The following is a 20,981-nucleotide window of genomic DNA, read 5'->3' as shown; positions in this document are numbered from 1 at the left end:
ACTAGTTTTGCCAACTGAAAATATATCAATCAATGGCAATGATAGTTTGTTACCTCCCAAGTAATATCCATCTGATGAGGTGAATGACCCTCAATCTTTATGTTTTCTGGATTCCTGTCTGGGGCTGTTAAAGAGGAGCCTGTATTATTAAGATGTAACAACTAATTATGAAATGTAATTACTATCTATAATGTACATATATTCTTTTCACTTGGAGTGTTTAAACAACTCTAATGCAGCCATAGTCTTTGGTCACAGCTACCTTAATGTTTAAAGATTCTATTAATAAATATACAAAGGTTAAACTGGCAAGGTTCATGTTAAATAATTACGATGGCATTTCAGAAAATACAGAAACATTAAAATCAAGACTCAGATGGAAACAGAATGGTACGTTCTTACCAGCAGGAGGAGTTTTATATCTCTCTGATGGTTTGCTGGGATGACCTTTGCCAATGGCATTAACAGCACTAACTCTAAATTGATAGTTAATGTGTCCATATAATGATAGTGGAGCAGAATTCTGTTGGCTAGATACTCGCAGCAGTGGCCTCCAGTTGCCTGGTTCCCATTGGTTCTCCTCAAATTCAATGATGAACTCTGAACAAAAATCACTATAGTTTAACTGCATACAAAAAATTGTATCTTTAGCAAATTTGCATATAGTGTAACCAGCGAAAGTATACATTACCTGTAATAGGGCTGTTGTGGTCCTTGGTAGGCATCCAATGAAGCATCACACTGCGATCTCTCAGATCTGATAATATTAAGTCTACTGGAGGGTCAGGTACATCTAAAGTGAGACATACAAAAATGTAATATCATTGTAAACTTAACCAACAGTTTGAATTCTCTAATACAATAGCATCACAGCATATAAAAACTGAAGTCATAGTGTATTTAATGGAAATATTCCTAGTTCATAACTTAATTGTTAAGGACATTGCTATATATTTTATATTGACTATTAACCATTATACTTTCAAATAAATATATATATATATATATATATATATATATATATATATATATACACACACACACATATATATATATATATATATATATATATATATATATATATATATATATATATATATATATATATGAGAGAGAGAGAGAGAGAGAGAGAGAGAGAGAGAGAGAGAGAGAGAGAGAGTGAGAGAGAGAGAGAGAGAGAGAGAGAGAGAGCTGCAGTATATAAAAATGCTGATCATATATATTAAATATCATACCTAGCACAGTTATATATGCAGTTGCTGTATCTTGGTCAAGAGATGTTCTAACAATACATGTGTAAAGGCCTTTGTCTGTGTGGCTCACATTCTTGATGTGCAATATTCCCTCATCAGTTGAGTATCTGCAGATATTGTAAAAAACATTCTTTAGTACTATCAACAGAAACAGTATGACTGAAGACATCATACCGGCTCAATATTCTTCAAGATTTGTCATGACATTTTGCTGACCAACAAACTGTACATTAAAGCAATTTTATCTTTATTTTTATTTAAACAAACAAACATATAATCTAAAGTACATAATATATCATCTATAGTTATGCTACCCACCTTGAATCTTCATTGTTGGAATCTATTTCTTTCCCATCCTTCTGCCAGACAATTTTCAGCTCATCAGTGAATGATTGATCATACTGCGCCTTGCACTGAAGCGTTGCCATGCTTCCTCTCTTGATGTTCATATCTTGAGGAGGGATCACGATTTTGGTTGGATCTATGTAAAAAAAAACAAATTATATACAGTATTTCACACACATTCAATAATGTATGCTATAAAAATGAGTAAGAATAGCAGTCAATCCAGTTTAGATCATTTACCTTTTACATAAAGGTTTGCATAATTCCTGGATGTGCCCATTGAGTTTTCAGCAACACAATCATATTTTCCTGTGTCTTCAAACTTAGTTGTCTTAATCTGGAGGGAGCCATTTTTAAGGAGAAAGAATCGCTCTCCTAACACCACTTCAAGGCCTTCTTTTTGCCTACAAAATTAAAAATTCATAAAACTGTTCATGACACAATATTTAACTAAAGTGCTTGATCTGTATCTGCATGGTTCTCTCCTTTTAATCTTTTAATAATGAGAGCAAGCTGGACTTTCAATAGTTAATGTATACTTCTGTTAGTGAAGAAGCTGATATGAAGAACGTTCGAATAAATTGTGAGTCCCCTCTGTAGTAACTTATCTTTTTGGGCAATCATCTACCAAACCATTTATAACTTGAAAAAAGTAGCTACATGAGAAGACAAATGAACAAGCATATACAGAATAGCAGGGAACCAACCATTGGATATCAGAAGGTGGAGAACTAAACACTTTGCAGTCCATGATGACACTCTTCCCACACACAGCACTGTACTTTTCAGAGCTCTGTGTCAGGATCATTGGTGGAATATCTAAGAATAAAGCAGAGTTGGGGCCAAAACAGTTAAAACAATAAAATCCTATTGTGAAAATATTTCTATCTTACTAAATATAAAATAACTGTACTGTGTGTGTAATATATATATATATATATAAAGTTGGATAGATGGTAGAGTCTTGGAACCTGCAGAGTCTTGAAAATGGGATGTGTTATACTAAGAATACTTAGTGTAAATTCATATAACTTACTCATGACCATGATGTTGGCATTGCTCAGTAAAGTGCCATGTTTGTTGGAAGCCTCACACTGATACACAGCACTATCTTGTTGTTGTGCTTCATAAAGGATTAATGTGTCATGTAGCACTCTGACATTGGATGAAGGGGCAGCTGAAATATTAAAAACGATTGTTGTGGTCAGTTCTAAACAATTAATTAGAATTCATAAACAAAGTTAATACATCTTAATATTCAATAATTCTTTGTAGCTATATATATCTCAACACATATCAGGGCCTTGCATTTATTAATATAAAGCAGTTGATGTAGTATAAAAGTGCTAAAGTGCCAAATGCCTTTCTATAGTTTTAATACATTTAAACTGACATAAACATACACCCCCAACTCTGAAGAAGTTTGGATACTGTGTAAAATGTAAATAAAACCAGAATTCACTGATTTGCAAATCTTATAAATATGATTGCGGACAAATTGTGCAACAATATCAGAATAATAAGCTATATGTGAACATGATCCAGAAACACTGTCTTCTCTGGGCCTAACTGTTTTAATTCTTTTTGAGAACTATGAATGCCATGTCCTTCAGACTAAAGAGGAGAGGGACCATCTTCTCTTGGCACATCTTGAAAGGAAAAATATGATACATAACATCAGGTCTGGCATCCCAACTTTTTTGGAATTGGTGTTGTATTTATCAGCTTGACATAATGAGATTAGATCATAGTGTCAGGCAGTGGCACAATATGATCACTGAATATCACTCAAAAATCAATATCACAAGAAAACTTAATTTTAAGTTGTTTAAGTTTAAATTCAATCTTAAAATTGCAAGTAATTGAGACATATCACAGGCATCTTATTGCTTTCAATAAAGCCATCCTTGATGTACAGATATGAGGAATGACAAGTGATTTTAATAATCCTCATTGAAGGGACAATAAGGACTAATTGGACCCCACCCATGTTTATTTTGTGGTGTTTTGTGATTAAATTTATTTAAAGGATTTTGAAACTAGGCTCCAGGATTCTGCTTCTTTAGGTATGCTATCATGAGAGAGACCACTGCAATACACTGTCATTCTATTGGAGAACAAATGCAAGTACAGACAAGTACAGACAAAGACAAACACACCAAACTTAGACACAATAATAAAACTAGCAGGACAGTAACTGGGAGCAAAACAAGAACATGATATAATAATGCTATAGATTCAAGCAAAGTAAAATAAACTATGCAGCCAAAGGGGCAATGTAAAAATATATAAGTTATATATATATTATATAAAAATATATAATAAAACAGGTGTGCACAGGAACTAAGTGGAAGAAAGAAAATCATGGCAGGTTGTCAACTGGATGCTTGAAAATGAATTATTTATGTTGAATTCCCTAATTTCAATGTTTTTACTAGGGAACTAGAGATTATACACTCTCTCAATATTAAAAGTGATTCAGTAGAAGTCAGGAGCATACAATAACATACAATAATAACACAACAATTATGGTTAGAACCAAAATATGTACTTTCAGTTTTGCATAAAAAACTAAATAGGTACATTATGATTCAAGTGCAGTTGATTTGATTAATTATAGATTATTTTAAATATATTTTTATACATTTTATAGTGTAATTTGTAGAACACATTTATTTTATAGTCAGTATTGTAAGTGTGAGGGTGAGTCATTCTGCCTATGTATTTTTTTTTTTCTTTTTTAATGTGTGAGGTTAACTTGAAGAACTTACCTTGGAGTGGTTCACCATTCCTCATCCAGGTGATTGTGGGTTGTGGCTTTCCTGAAGCATAACATTTTATGTGTACCTCTGATTTTATTGGCACAATTTGGCTTTTTGGCTCTTGCACCCAGTGTGGTGGCTCTAAAAAAAATTGTATATGATTATGAAAATGTTCAGACTATAACTTTCAAGCTTGCTTTAAAACATTAGGATTGAGTAAAAATTGTATCTAACAGTTTTAACACATTTCCATTTCTTTCAGTTTTAATTAAAATCTAAGCAGTTCTGAACCTGAATTTAACCTGAAATGGTACAAAGGTAAGCGGTAAGATGCCAGAATTGTTAAAATGTTTAGGTTAAACAAAAACGATGTACTAAACATGTATGTATGAGTTATACTACAGTAAACTCTCTTAATCAATATTTGGACAGTTTCATACTGGAGGAACTAGTGTATTGCTTTTCGAAATAATGAGAAATTGGAAAACAGGCAGACCATTCTAATCTTTAAAAGCAAATATATATAAAAGCGTATTCTTTTTATTAATAAAAAAAAAATCTTGTTCATAATCAAAACACATGAGTAATTATTGTAAACTATATGATCAATAAACTAAATAATAATTTAAAACCTTCTACTGTAATATCGAAGACATGAGTCGCTTGACCAGCAGAATTCTTTGCCTTGCACATGTATTTCCCATTGTCTTCCTCTGTGACTTTTGGTACAGTCAACCATTTTCCATGGTTCCTGATGTTGCTGCGTTTTGGCAACTTCCCTTCAATCTTGGTCCATTCTATTATTGGTGTGGGTCTAACAGAAAGAGTATATATTAAAATGATGCAATTCAACAACACGCAGCTTTCACATTTCGGTGTATTATAGAAAAAACTAATTAAATTAATGAAAACACTATAAATTTTGTGATAAATATACTTTATATTTTTTAAAAAGTATACAAACTTACAATCCATCTGCAATACACTCAATCTCGAGATCCTGTCCTTGCACCAGATATGTATGGGTTAGATCACCAGAGGGCACCAGAAGATTTGGTTTTCTGTCTAAAACTGAGAATGTAAATTCCAAAAGATACTGTAACTGAAATGTAAACCATAATAATCATGATAATCTATAACAAACAATAACTAGGGAGAAAAAGAATGCTAATTGACCTGTGACATCTGTTTCACCAGTTGAGTTTGCTAGAAGAGAAAGGGGAATAGTATTTGCTTATGGAATAGCAGACTAACAAAAAGATAATAATCATCAGTACGGGCCACATGTCTGAATCCACTATCAAAATTTGTTTCCTGGAAAATATATTGCTTTACATTCAAATAATCTACTGCAAAATTTATTTATTGCTATAAAATCAAATACATTTATGTAACAGTTCTGGATTGTGATCTTAGATATCTAGCACTGCACATTTCAGTCAGCATGTAAAGAATGTGACATACAAGATATGACCTCAATAGCCAAGGCAGTTTTCTGGACGATGGTGCGAATTTTTGGGAAGCTAGCAAAACAGCAGTAGTTGCTACGACTGTCTTTTTCTTGCACGTTTGAAAAGTACAGGTTCCCATTCAAGCCCATGGACACTCGCTCATCTTGGTCAATGTGTTGAAGATCTGCAAACATTAACAAGATGCCAGTTATGTAAAAACAACAGCTGATGTTATAACATAAAAAATTAGCCTTCATCAAAAGTTGCCAAACATCCCACAGCCATTTGTGGCTGGTAGTTCAAGATAGCAAATCTGACCATGCTTTCCAGGTGCCAGGTGTGGTATTCACTCGTTTCACAATCAACCTACAGGGATACTAGCCAATCATGGGCTGTTTCTAGCCCATTCATGCGGAAAGTGGTGGACCACCTCAAAGCACTGCATGAGCAGAAGATTGAAAAGATTTGACATGTCTCAAAGGAAACACAAAACAGCCTTCCTGTGTTCCTATGATGGAGTAATTTGCTCCATTGGCTGCCATCCATCAATAGGCATTGCATCATCAGGATGTGAACTCTCAATCCCCTGACAACAAGCCTCAATTTTTCTGCTGTGCTGTCACATCTTTAGTAAGGCTGGAGACACTTAGATGTTTAAAAAGCATATCTCCATGTTATGGTTTGTGTGAATCAACAACCATCTGCCTTTTTTTATTTTTTAAGTTTAGTATTGTGCCATGCAACTAGATAACTAGTGATTTTATATGTGCACACTTCATATTTATATTTAAAAAGGAAACAAGTCATGGTTCAAAGAAACAGCAAAGTTACTGGGAACTGAGACCGAATAAACAATAGTTGAGAATAGTTTAGTTGTTTGTTTGTACAGCATATAGCAGTCATTAGCTTGTCATTCATTTTGGCACATAAATTATATTTTCAGAGAATACAATTTTCTTTTTCTTAGAAAAAACTGTAGATTTAATACAAAGAATATTTTTGCAATGATGTTTTCAACCGTATGCATAAAGAATATATGTGAATGTACTGAATTTGTCTACTGTACAGAATATATGTAAATAAAGTTTTTGCCTATCTATTTTTTGAGACCACATCCTGATAATAAAACTTATGCTATATTATTGTGCTGTAATAGAGAATACAGTACGTATGTGCAATGTCAAATTGTGTGCTCTTACAAGATAAAAACACTCAAATCATTATCATCAGAACTGGAGCTCATCAGTTTAAGAATTACTTACCAATAGTCATCCAGTAGAGCTGACGAGGTGGAATGCCGTTGGGTGGGTTACATTCCAGGACCACTGAGTCTCCCACTTTAACCACTGCTGGCTCTGTGATTTCTTTTGGAAACTTTGGTAAAGCTTTGCAAAAAATTAAAAAAAATAAATAAAATGCCTTCAAGTCTCCTTTAAATATATTTTAAAATAATTGATATTTCTGGAAAATATCTTACTTGGTACCATGAAGTGGGTTTCCTCTGACATTGCTACTCCCAGTTTATTGGATGCATAGCATCTATATTTACCCTGATATTCTCCAAGGTATTTGTTGTTTGGAATAACAAAACTTCCACTGTTTTCAAAGGTCTTGAGTCTTACATCATTATGTGGGTTAAAGTACAGATTATTTTTAGTCCAGTAAATCCTGTTAAATCCAAAATACAGTACAAAAATTAGATTACCATATTCATTTATCTATCTATCTATCTATCTATCTATCTATCTATCTATCTATCTATCTATCTATCTATCTATCTATCTATCTATCTATCTATCTATCTATCTATCTATCTATCTATCTATCTATCTATCTATCTATCTATCTATCTATATGTATATCTCCCTTTGTAAACTTTATAAGAACGTCTGTTTAATTTTGATAAATTTTTAAATACAATTTTTCTTTTAACACCCAGATCATTTTAGTTATTTTAATAAATAAACAAATAAATGACAATCTACACTATCTGTCAATGACATGTCAGTTTAACTCACACTGGTTTGGGATTTCCTGTAGCTTCACATGTCAAGGTAAAATTATCTTCAAATGCAACAGCCACAACTGATCTTTCGGAGTGAGATGTGATTGTTGGTGGATGCTCCACTGTGAAAAAATAAATATTACAATTGATTGAAGATGCAGAAAAAATATATATTTAAATTTGCAGTCATAGGTAGTAGATAATGTCTATTACCTATCCAAATAAGTAGAAGATATTGTTGAACTGATTAAACTAAATAACCTATATATTGTACAGTATACGTGTTCTTAGGTTTGTCACATCAGTAGTACACTGCACTACTGAGAAATGTGTTGAAACGAGAAGCGATAGTAAGTAGAATCATTGTATATGTATATGAAGCATAAAATAATCGCATAACGAACACCTGTCATTGAAATACTTTGGTCCCATTTTGTACTTTATCTCCAATACTGTCAGTCAATATACAAACTATAGATCACATGTAGATCATATAATGTAACTACTCCAGACATCTATAGGAAATATTGTACATATTATGTAAATACACATTAACTGTTTTTCTCATATGAATATTACTGATGTGTATGATTGGAAACAGACCACTGCTTAAAAATCATGGAGCAGCGCATAATGATGGTAGCTGTATTATGTAACCACTTCCCTTCATTTGAAAAAAGGTTTTCTTTGTACAGACCTGTGGCCTAACAGCCTTTATATTGATACTTCTAGATACTGTATATAAAGCTTTGCTCTAGCAGGTATGGAAAAATTTACTTGCACAGTAGCAAACGAAACCAGAAATTTTTTGTTATACAAGCCATAGAACATTTATAACCCATTTAAAATGTAGCCATTATCCTTTATATACCTGCAGAATCACCAAGGTGACCAAAGAATCTTCAGAATTTGAGAAGGACGTATACACGTATCCCAGTTATATATAAAAATAAAACTATATACAAATGCAAACTTCACTTGACTGCTTTAAGTAATTTAAGGTTTAACAAGAAACAAATCTGACAGTAGGTCGAGCTGTAACATAAATTAAACGAATGTACTAATCAATGTACTATAATACTAGGTCATGTACTATAGTAAAATGCATTACTATAGCAACAGCTTTCGTCGCTATGTGTATGCCATGCAATCTTTGATTTATACCAAATGCAAAATACAGTGGGGAAAATAAGTATTTGAACACCCTGCCATTTGCAAGTTCTCCCACTCAGAAATCATGGAGGGGTCTGAAATTGTCATCGTAGGTGCATGTCCACTGTGAGAGACATAATCTAAAAAAAAAATCCATAAATCGAAATATATGATTTTTAAACTATTTATTTGTATGATACAGCTGCAAATAAGTATTTGAACACCTGTCGATCAGCTAGATTTCTGACCCTCAAAGACCTGTTAGTCTGCCTTTAAAATGTCCACCTCCACTACATTTATTATCCTAAATTAGATGCACCTGTTTGAGGTCATTAGCTGCATAAAGACACCTGTCCACCCCATACAATCAGTAAGAATCCAACTACTAACATGGCTAAGACCAAAGAGCTGTCCAAAGACACTAGAGACAAAATTGTACACCTCCACAAGGCTGGAAAGGGCTATGGGGAAATTGCCAAGCAGCTTGGTGAAAAAAGGTCCACTGTTGGAGCAATCATTAGAAAATAGAAGAAGCTAAACATGCCTGTCAATCTCCCTCGGACTGGGGCTCCATGCAAGATCTCACCTCATGGGGTCTCAATGATCCTAGGGAAGGTGAGAAATCAGCCCAGAACTACACGGGAGGAGCCTGAACCTGAAAAGAGCTGGGACCACCGTTTCCAAGGTTACTGTTGGTAATACACTAAGACGTCATGGTTTGAAATCATGCATGGCACAGAAGGTTCCCCTGCTTAAACCAGCACATGTCCAGGCACGTCTTAAGTTTGCCAATGACCATTTGGATGATCCAGAGGAGTCATGGGAGAAAGTCATGTGGTCAGATGAGACCAAAATAGAACTTTTGGGTCATAATTCTACTAAACGTGTTTGGAGGAAGAAGAATGTTGAGTACCATCCCAAGAACACCATCCCACTGTGAAGCATGGGGGTGGTAGCATCATGCTTTGGGGGTGTTTTTCTGCACATGGGACAGGGCGACTGCACTGTATTAAGGAGAGGATGACCGGGGCCATGTATTGCGAGATTTTGGGGAACAACCTCCTTCCCTCAGTTAGAGCATTGAAGATGGTTCGAGGCTGGGTCTTCCAACATGACAATGACCCGAAGCACACAGCCAGGATAACCAAGGAGTGGCTCTATAAGAAGCATTTTAAGGTTCTGGCATGGCCTAGCCAGTCTCCAGACCTAAACCCAATAGAGAATCTTTGGAGGGAGCTCAAACTCCGTGTTTCTCAGCGACAGGCCAGAAACCTGACTGATCTAGAGAAGATCTGTGTGGAGGAGTGGGCCAAAATCCCTCCTGCAGTGTGTGCAAATCTGGTGAAAACCTACAGGAAACGTTTGACCTCTGTAATTGCAAACAAAGGCTACTGTACCAAATATTAACATTGACTTTCTCAGGTGTTCAAATACTTATTTGCAGCTGTATCATACAAATAAATAGTTTACAAATCATACATTGTGATTTCTGGATTTTTTTTTTTTTAGATTATGTCTCTCACAGTGGACATGCACCTACGATGACAATTTCAGACCCCTTCATGATTTCTTAGTGGGAGAACTTGCAAAATAGCAGGGTGTTCAAATACTTATTTTCCTCACTGTAGATTTAAAAATCGCAAAACAAACATTTTATATATTGCTTAAGTAACATCTCTAGAAGGAGTCTCAAGTGTCTCATATCTTGAGGACAACAGAGTTTGCAATTATTTCTCAGTTAAATAAAAGTTGAGGTTGTTGAGTGAATGACTGTTTATTGCTGCTATAATGAAGCAGGATTCTAGCATGAATTTACTTCTTTAAAATAACATAATAAGCATTCAGAGTCATTCATTCATAAACTAAATTTGTAAACTCACCATGAGATTTGGCAAGCCAGTGGTAAAAGCCTAACACGGAAATATAACATTTGTGTCAAAATGAAGAAACTCAATGGCCAACATACACTGAGGCCTACAAACATGGCCTCATTGTATTCTACCACCCAGAACTCAGACACTGTACTATGTTTAAAGTAACTGGTTTAACAACAGACCTGTTTTCAATTACACAAAAACACTCACAGCCACACTTTAAAAGACTGTTTCAGTTATTCATGGCTTGCAAAGCATTCAGTCAACATGACCTGTTGCCAAGTCTGTTTTCATTGTTTTTCTGATGTTGTCCTATATTTGCATAAGCTTGGTTCATCTTGTTTGTCGATCACCTGTTGTCTGTTTTTGAGCTAGCTTATTTAAGTCCAGTTTATTTTAATTTTTTTTCCACACAACTAATACACAAGGGCAATAAACAAGAATTCCTGTAAGGAAATATTCTGTTGGCATGCTATTGTTTATTTAATTACTTTTATGTTTGTCTGTTTGTGTGGTCAGAGGCTAATTTTACTCATTTAAAATATTCTATCGAATAACGAGATATTTCTAGATTAAAGAAGATCAAATAGAAGTTATTTAAAGATGCACACTATTAAATAATAATTATTTTAATAATTAAAGAATGCTTTTCTTTGTAATAGCCATTCACGCTCGAGTAGTGAGTGGTACACCATACACCATAGTACTTTTTTTTTTATTTATTTATTTTTTTTTTTATGATCTACCACACCTGGTTCAAAAAGTGCAGGCTTTTTGTTGGAACCTCAAATAATTAAGGTTACAGGAGTGGCAGAGCTATCTGTTCCAAAACCCTGCTTATGCAACAAACTTCCAGTGAGTATCAAAGACTTAATACGAGGCTAAGTTCGAGTTAAAACCTATTTATTTAGCCTATTGTTATCATACCTTTAGGTAAAGGCAAAAATCATGAGGGTTTATAGAAATTTTTAAAATATTGGTTTTGTAAAACTGGGATGTTTGGATTCAATCACCACCGGACCTATCCAACCTCTCACATGTTCATTCAGGTTTTTTGACAATGGAATGACAAACTGCTTTATGTCCTAAGGCAACCTCATGTTTGTGTTACCCTTCTAGTGCTCTCATTCATGCTGTCATAGCTAGTCTATATGGAGCCCTGATGGTTTTAGTATTGAAGAACTTGAAATACTTCGGAAATTAGTCACAATGTTATTCGAAATATCTATTTTATTTTGTTTAGGAAAGACCATGGTGAATAGCTGCAAGGAAAAGAAAAAAACATTTTGTTTACTTAAAAATCAAAAGGAAAAGCTATTCCTTACTATGTTACTTTCTATATTTTGTTGCTGTTAAGCTTAATATTTAAATATTTTGGGCCAAGTATTGTAAGTTTAAACATTTACAAAGACGCACTAAATTATCAATGATATTGACTATACTACATATTTTCTTAAAGCGAGGGACGTTTATTTATTACCTAATGATTTGTTCATAAAATGCACTGGAGAATGATTTTTTTTGGTAAAGTGCTAAATCTGACCCCAGAGCATTAAAGTAAAAGCATGATAAATATAGAAGGTGCAACAGATAGAATTTCATGTGAAGAACTTTTTTGTTTTATGGACTGGTTTGCACATTAACAGATGATCACATCTCTCAGATGTGTAACAGGGTAAATGAAATTATTTGAACAGCAATTCTTTTGTTGAGCTTTCTTTCTCATAAATAGACAGTTTGTGTTAGGAGCCTTCAACAGAAATATTGAATTATATTGTAAATTGAAAATGTATTTCTGTTATAACCGTGAATTTGTATGTGTATTTTCATAATATGTACTGTAGTTTTAAAACCTACTTACGTGTACAGTAGTAACAAAAAATTGCATGTCAATTCACAGTTTTTTATACACACTTGCATTCATCATATTAATACCACTGAACAGTTGACAGTTAAGGGCCTGGTTCAAGGGCACAGCAGTGGCAGCTTAGTGGCACTGGGATTTTAACTGATGATCTTCTTAGCAGAAGTCTTGTGAGTTAAACACTGAGCTACCACTTTAAATAAAACACCATCGAAATTAAAAAATTTTAAATGCATGAGTTCAGTTCAACATATGCTGCAGTAAAAATATTGTAAACCAAGCAAAGCAACCACGTAGACATGCGTGACCAGACTACTTACCCTGAGAAGGTACTTCTAGGCTAAAGGCAATAGAAAAGACGGTGAACAGGATCCCAGCATCAAAGCTCCTTAGTCTTCTCATCCCATCAGTTTGATATGGGCAATTATTCACACCAAATTCTCAGTGAACACTCTTCACAGACGTTTTGGAGAAATGAGAACTGTAAGGTGAGAAATTGAAAGATGTATAGAGAGTAAATATTAGCCTTTTTTTTTTTTTTACATAGATGTTATAATTCTATTAAAATCAAATACCGTACACTGAAAACACAGGGCAACAACAGATAGGTAACTATGCAGGAATAGGCAGGAACTAGACAAAAAGGAAAGTAGCTTTTCATCTTATTTCTAAACTATAAATAAATACCAGTTCTTGTTCTAGTAACTGCTAAATAATTATGCTAATACGAGTATGTAAAATGCTTAGCTAATTATTGATTTTTTTAGCCATATAAATAATAAACAATTAAATAACAAACTAATAAATAATGAATAACTGACCACACAGCAATAATTTTAAAAATGCAAAGCCTTCAACATGCTGTAACCTAATACCTTAATACTACCTTTATATAGCTGAACATATTCGAAAAACCTCAATATATAGAAATATAAAAAATATTTCACACTCTTTTCTTCACTTCTCTAACACACTCTCCATTACTTTGCACTGTTGACCCAAGATACATAAACTCCTCCTTCTTCACCACCTCCCTGCAACCACACCACTCCACTGCTCTCTCTCTCATTCACACACATGCTCTGTCTTGCTGACTTTCAAAAGTCACTTTAAAACTATATAGATACAAATTTAGGCAAAAAGATTTTTTGGGTTGTTTAATTAATTACTGAGTAACTAACTAGTAGTTCGTATTAGTTAATATAAATAAAATGTCTTAATAAATAACTACTTATTAGTTCCTCCTTAGTTCCTGCTACCCATGAGTTGTTGAACAATGTTATCAAGCGTTACCAAAACAGTAGAGAAGTAAGCAGACAATATTTAACCTGTCAAACCCAGTGCAAACAATTCAGTTCAATTTATTATTTTCTGTTTTGTTTTATGGACATTGTCACAAAGTAAGCTAGCATTAATAAATAGTGTGAATAGAGTGCAGTCTGAGTGCATACTAAATAATACATATATAAATAAATAATAAATGTACCCCTATATGTTTATCTTTCTAAGTTTATTCCTAATGAGCAAGACAGTGCTATTGTTGGCACAGAAACACTTCCTGAGATGTTGAAAGGAAGAAACCTTGAGAAGAAGCAGATCTGAGTGACAACATATAGTGTGATTTTAAAGAAATCCATCCCAAAACTGGGTACCATTTGTTCAAGTGCAACTATGTAACCAAGAAATTCAGTATAGATTTATTGTAAGTCTATGTTATTGAAACTCACAAACTGTTTACTGTTGAAGCCTATGAATAGCAATTATAGTTTGACTCTTGTAAAAAAAACAGTTGGCATTCAAAGCTATCTTTGTGCATTGTAAGTGGTACAATCCATAGTAATCTCATGTATTTCTAGCCTGTCAATGTGGCGTCATCATTAACACCTTTGTTGTTACAAATGTAATAGTGTACTGAGCTATAGGTGATCACTTAATACAGAATTATATATATTGTGCAGTATGAATAAAAGTAAGTAAATTAAGTTCAGTGTTGACTGTCAATGGTTGTATTGATCCTACTGAACAATCCCAAATGCAGTAAACATGCCAAAGGCTCATTCCAAACATAACTCAATATCGCGTGCAAGAAGAAATAAAAGACAACTCCCACCAGTCATGTCAAATAACACCAACATTAAAAGTAATAAATTAAGAAAAAAGATGTGCTATTATTGCTAGTTGGGGATATTAATGAAATTGTGTGACATTTAGTGCAATTGCTTCAAAATGTATCAAAAGGTGCTTCAAAGAATTAAACACCAATTGTACAAAGTAACTATGTACTAACTATGTACAATAACAACTTCACCACAAGAAAACTGACATCTTTAGAGGTTTCACAGTGTAACTGCAGAAATGCAGGGTTCAGCTTTGCCATCCTTCAAGTTAGACACAAATTGTAGTTTCTCGGAGGTTTGGTCCCACATTATAGCCAAAAGATTTTTCTATCACACTTTTACAAAAAGGCTATCCAATAGCAGATATAAATATAGCAAACCCCAAAACATTTTTTTATTAATTACCCTGGTACATGCACCAACAATAACACAGTGGGAACTGCTGAAATGGCAATATGCAAAGTGATTTCACAATCAAGACACCTTTACCTTGCAAAATCGAAACATAATCATAATGCTTTTATGTTATATCTTGCCATATATAACTTTAAAAAGCTTCTGTTAATACCAAGAGCTCTACATTGAATTGCTGCAGCAAGCTACAGAATTAATAAGAAACTTTTTTTTTTGTGCTTTATTTATTAAATAAAAAACAACTTGCACTTGCATATTTAGCTTTTTTTAACATTGCCAGCCCTTAGTGGTGAATGGTGGTGCAAAAAATATTAATTTAGCAGCATGTTCAGGAATTCATTATTATGTAATTCATCCTTAAAGGACCTTTAACTCCAATGCATATGTAGTAGAGAAGTCATATCTAAGGATGAAGCAATGCAAAGAGAAAAGAACCAACAAAATCTTTTCATCATATTTATAGTTGCGAGTGTAACTATTGTAGATACAAATGCAGCAAAGTGGATTTCTTTCTATCAGTTATCAAAGGGATTATATATAAACGCATGAAAGAACAACAATAATGAAAGTAGTTAAATCAAAATCAAATTAAAATAAAATAAACAAGCAATCACTGCTAAACTTATGTTACTTCCAACAGATACTTTATGATTGCTTTATGATTGCTGACATTTTAATTGGATTTAACCAAAAGGAAATGTGCCAATCAAGATCCCAGTCTTATCCTAGATATTTAAAACTCTTGCACTGAAACAAACAAATAAAACTATTTTTACTTACTCAAACAAGTCCCAATCTGTAGTATCCTTTACAAATCAGCTCAATAATTTACACTTATGGCAAAACACAGGAAGTAAATAGCTACTACTGTACTAAGTACATGTTTAAGCTCTCATCATGGTGCACTAAGCCACACATTCTCTATCCGTCTCTCCCTATCTTTCACACACACACACGCACACACACACACACACACACACACACACACACACACACACACACACACACACACACACACACACACACACACACACACACACAAACACAAACACCGTTATGCTCTGCCACTTTAGCAAAGTACTAAATCAGAGTCGGTAGACATGTGTAAGCAAAGCCTCTCCCTAGGCAAGAAGGCTCACTACAAGGACAAACATTCCAACAAACCCTGATCTATTCAAAAGTCATTAAGTTATGATGCAGGAAGTGACAAGTTTATTGAATATTGTATGTAGTAAACTCCAGCTACTATGGTTGCAGTACAAGGAATTTTGTGTTAATGAGATAATGTGTTAATAAGCAGATGGAATTGCAGGAGTTCAATTAGACATTTAAGGATTAGACCATAAAACCTCAATAAAGCTTACAACACAAGCCTATAACTAATAAAGCCTTATTTGATTTTGCTTTGTGATAAATAGTGCACACTGTTAATCTTTTGCAAATTGTTTGCTAAAATGTGCTGCATCTGATTGATTTTTATAGGATTTAGTTTTCCATTTAATCTTTTTGTTTCCTTAATTTATTTCATATATTTAAATCAGAGACAACACAGCTGTTCAGCATCGCATATTATATGGGATGTGACTGAGCTGACTAGTTATAAAATGTTATAAAATCTCTTACAGTTCACATTTCCAACTAGTATTTCTAAAGTATTATATTTAAAGTATGATATATCTAAAGTATTATATATTTTTAAAGCTAATAAAGGAAGTGACCCAATTTTTATTTGACTCAAAATAGTACAATGGATCCAATGGACATAAAAAGTCCACCCCTGTAACCCCTCTTAAATATGATACCAAGAAAAAGCATGTCAGATCTTTTTTCCCACATTTAATGTGAAAAAGCATAATACCAACAAAATGTAATTGAAAGAGTTTTTATGAACGGGACAGAATGTACAATAATCTGGCTGCATAAATTTGCACAACCTTGTTTAATGGGACATGCAATTGGGACATGCAATTGCTCAACATGAACTAATCACGTTCCAACTTTTATTAACCCCAAATAAAGAACAGCTGTTTCTGTAGGAATTTCCTGACAACATTTTGGATTTATCTGATTGCTGTAACCACGGTCAGTAAAGAGCATTCACAGTTTAAGGGTATCAGTGAGGAGAGGTCTATTAAAGAGTTTCCAATGCATTATATCATATTATATTATATAAGATTAGATTCAACTGTAAGGTACATGTACAGAGCCAATGAAATGCAGTTTATCAGCTTCCTTGAAATAAAACCAATTATGAATAATAACATTTTGCAAAGTTGTGCTTTATTTGCTTTACCTGAAATACTTGCAAGTAACACAGTGATACATGTATATCATATTACATTGTTGTTGTTGTCATGTGTAGATACAAATCTGGGTGTCTCTTAAAATAAAAGGTTTCTCATATATCTGGAGTTATATTTAAACAAAAAATTTGCAGCTGAGATTCTACTATATATGAATAGCAACAAGGCTATTAAGGACTCACTTTAGAATAGTGTGCTATGTAAATATAATAATCTATTAATCATGAAGCATTTTGTATATTTATACATTCAAATTAAGGATAAATGAAATCAGCAATGGTAGCTAAAGTACACCATTCTGTACAAATCCACTGCTTAAATATTCTAAGTATAAATATTTTTAATATTTCTCTAAAGCACAAAGATACTTCAATTTGAATGTACTTAAGTATTAAAAGTAAAGAACTATACAAATTTTAATAATTTATAACATCATACATTTTTACTGAGAGAATTTTCTATTGTTTACCTGTACATGAGAACTGTAAGGTTATGGTTGTGTTCTTGTAACAGGTTCTCATTTAACACAATTTATGTAATTACTTCTAATTAATGAGGAGGTGATGCGTTCTCCCTCCCAGATGCTAGGCTTTATATATATGAGTCATAGAGGATTAAGATTGACACAAATGATTGAATGAAAGTTTCTGGTGTCTTTGTTCAAGACACCATTCTGTTCTTTAGAAGTCTTGAAGTGAGTCAGCTTCCTCAAGCGGAAAATGTGATTGTTCTCACTGATAGGAGCTGCATTTGAAGAAGAATAAGTGGCAGAGATGCCCTGACATGCCAAATAAACACTGAGGATTAGCATGGGAATGTGTAGTGCAAAAACCAAACACGTCAGAGCTAGTAACAAAACCAAGCTGATAGCTTAGCAGTTATAGAAATCAGTTGTCTAAAGAGACCGTGGAATTCAGGATGATTAAGCTCAATTTCATAATGAGTTAGATATTCTCAAATTATAACAACAGTATAGACTGTATAGAAATATATTCAAGACAGGTGGGAAGATGTCAGAAAATGTCAGAAAAGAGGTCAGAAAAGGTTCTGTGACATTTGCCATGTTTGATAAATAATAAAACAAATAGTTGAACAACACAAGGTATTTGACATAAGTCATAAAGAAACTGAGATCGACTAAAATCAGTCTCATGCTTTAATTCTTGGGTTTTTAGAGAAACATTTTGTGTGGAGGTAACTTGTGGATACAGTATGTGCTTTGAACCATATGCATAAATATATTTCACATTAACTTATATACTATTTTATTAAGGGCAGTTGTGGCAGTGGCAGTACTATGCCTGCATTTCTCTCAGTGGAATGTGCGCAAATCTTAATTTTCTAACAGAAACCTCACCAGTAACGTTTTATCAATTATGAATGAATATGTAATTCATTTGCCATGAATGCATGACATTTGAACCATACTTTAAAGAGTCCTTTTACAGTACAAGGTATGTGAAACTTGCATATGTCTCATCATTTCAGTGGTCTATGCTGAATAGATTCTTAAGATCATAGTAAGATGCATTCAAGTAATTAACAAATGGCCAAAGCTAAAGCATCTGAAAAAACAGGTTTAATGAATCACAGTAAAGAATCAAATAAACATTTATAGGGAAGACATGCATTAAACATTAAGATGCATTTTAACTTATACTACACCATATAGTGCATACACAACCAGACCTAGGGAATGATCAATATTTGAAGAAGATGCAGCAGCAATTTAGCTGTGTGTCCCTTAATAAATTAATCACAGACACGCTTTCATAAACAAACACACCAACATGTGCACACACGCTTTTACAATCAACACAAATGCTAATGGCTTTTGACCTAAAGACACTGTACACACAAGAATTTCAGTACGCATGACACTGTTCATAAACGTCATGCGCACAGAAAAAACTAAAATTCAGTGAATATATGGTTCTCAAACATCACAGACGGATGTTTGTTTGGAAAAATAACATGCAAGAGAATGTACACCTTAGAGAAGCAGAGATCTATGTACATCCAATGTACACAAATTAACATAAAATCTAAAATGACTACATAAATATACGTTACAATTTGTTTCATACTGTATTTAAATCTATAATAAACATTTATGTAATGAATGTCACTTTTTGCAGCAGGACTAAAATTTTATCTGGGAGCATAGTGTATTGCAATGTACATATACATTACACAGTAGAAAATTGCAATAATATTAAATAAATTGAGATTTTAAATTCCTTCAGGAAGGTTATATTACAGAAAGGTCCATAAAATACTTACCTTTAGCAGCTTCTCTTTTACTGACACCTGTGCAATATCTCACTAATATTTAATCCTGTAGTGAAAATAGACAAGCATGAACAGAGTCGTGAAAATTCCCAGAACTGAATGCAGCTACCATGTAACAGATTGCTGACAGTCTACTGACAGGAACCTGTAAAACCAGTGGGCTTGCACATAGGATAGGCTATGAAAGAAAAAAAAAGCCTTGTATATTTAAATAGTGTACGCCTTGGGCTCAAATTTCAATATGGATCGTAAACATCGTTGATGTTCCTCAGAATTTAAAGAAGTTAAATCCACCACCTGCTAAACACTCATAATTGCTAAATAATTAATATACATTGTTTATCATGATGTCAGCAGTTTCATGCCATAATGGATTTTTTTAATTCATGGATTCAAAATCACTTTTTAATGCTTAAAAATAAAAATAAAACATTCTAAAACTAGGACATTGACATTCTGAGACTATTTAGTGCTCATATGGTACAAAAATGTCTACTTAGCCTTTCATGTACTAGGAAATTAATTGCACATTAATTGTGGAGAAGACTATTAGTTAAATAGAGCTTGAATATGTTATACATATTGAAAACATTACACACGAGCATATAGAAATTACTTATCATGGTTTGTGTAAGCTGCTGCACCATCCCCTGTAAATATTTCTGACAGCACATTAAAGTTTATTCACATAAGTTAGTTTAATATTCAGTTGCATATCAGTTTATAGCACATGGGTGAGAGTGTGTGTGTGTGAGAGAGAGAGAGAGAGAGAGAGAGAGAGAGAGAGAGAGAGAGAGAGAGAGAGAGTTTAAATTTAACCACTGCAGCTTTTCTGTAGATTGCTCCTGACAGCATTTTAAATTTCTCTATCGTGGTATTCAGAAAATCACAGTATGTCAGGACTCTTAAGGTCTTGCTTAATCGCAATAGGCCTAAAAGCATAAGAAAATCACTGCTCAAAACCTGTTTTATCGCAGAAGTTCAGAAAGTTATTTGTTTATTATAAAGGTACCACTTTTCAAGTTTTAACTCTTACAATCCACAAGATAGCATAAAGCACTGTGATATGTCAAAGCAAAGTTGGCCAAACATTATAGAAATTAAGCATATTGCTTACCAATTCGTAGTTCTTTTTCTAACTTCGCTCTG

The 20,981-nt window shown here is 33.5% G+C and overlaps 1 protein-coding gene across 6 annotated transcripts in view; it reads right to left on the bottom strand.

The window, feature by feature from the left end:
* chl1a (cell adhesion molecule L1-like a) overlaps positions 1-19,983 on the bottom strand; it is a 36,507-nt gene extending 16,524 nt beyond the window's left edge. For 2 of the 6 annotated variants that reach the window (XM_083570093.1, XM_083570097.1), the window contains exons 1-19: positions 19,824-19,983; positions 13,027-13,187; positions 10,849-10,878; positions 7,830-7,938; positions 7,289-7,479; positions 7,074-7,196; positions 5,825-5,995; positions 5,537-5,566; positions 5,329-5,431; positions 4,993-5,174; positions 4,370-4,501; positions 2,635-2,775; positions 2,306-2,417; positions 1,839-2,002; positions 1,572-1,734; positions 1,236-1,360; positions 692-793; positions 403-600; positions 54-124 (exon numbers count right to left, since the gene is read on the bottom strand). In XM_083570093.1, coding sequence (XP_083426219.1) covers positions 54-124; positions 403-600; positions 692-793; positions 1,236-1,360; positions 1,572-1,734; positions 1,839-2,002; positions 2,306-2,417; positions 2,635-2,775; positions 4,370-4,501; positions 4,993-5,174; positions 5,329-5,431; positions 5,537-5,566; positions 5,825-5,995; positions 7,074-7,196; positions 7,289-7,479; positions 7,830-7,938; positions 10,849-10,878; positions 13,027-13,108 — 2,229 coding nt within the window. In that variant the 5' untranslated portion in view covers positions 13,109-13,187; positions 19,824-19,983. Of the gene's footprint in view, positions 1-53; positions 125-402; positions 601-691; positions 794-1,235; positions 1,361-1,571; positions 1,735-1,838; positions 2,003-2,305; positions 2,418-2,634; positions 2,776-4,369; positions 4,502-4,992; positions 5,175-5,328; positions 5,432-5,536; positions 5,567-5,824; positions 5,996-7,073; positions 7,197-7,288; positions 7,480-7,829; positions 7,939-10,848; positions 10,879-13,026; positions 13,188-16,017; positions 16,286-19,823 lie in introns of those variants that run through there. The other 4 variants (XM_083570096.1, XM_083570098.1, XM_083570094.1 and 1 more) reach the window with 3 other exon arrangements.
* Between the last annotated feature and the right edge of the window lie 998 nt (positions 19,984-20,981).

Source organism: Silurus aristotelis (assembly GCF_946808225.1).
Source record: "Silurus aristotelis genome assembly, chromosome: 19".
In the NCBI taxonomy this organism is placed as follows: Eukaryota; Metazoa; Chordata; class Actinopteri; order Siluriformes; family Siluridae; genus Silurus; species Silurus aristotelis.
This window is presented reverse-complemented; position numbering and strand designations above follow the sequence as displayed.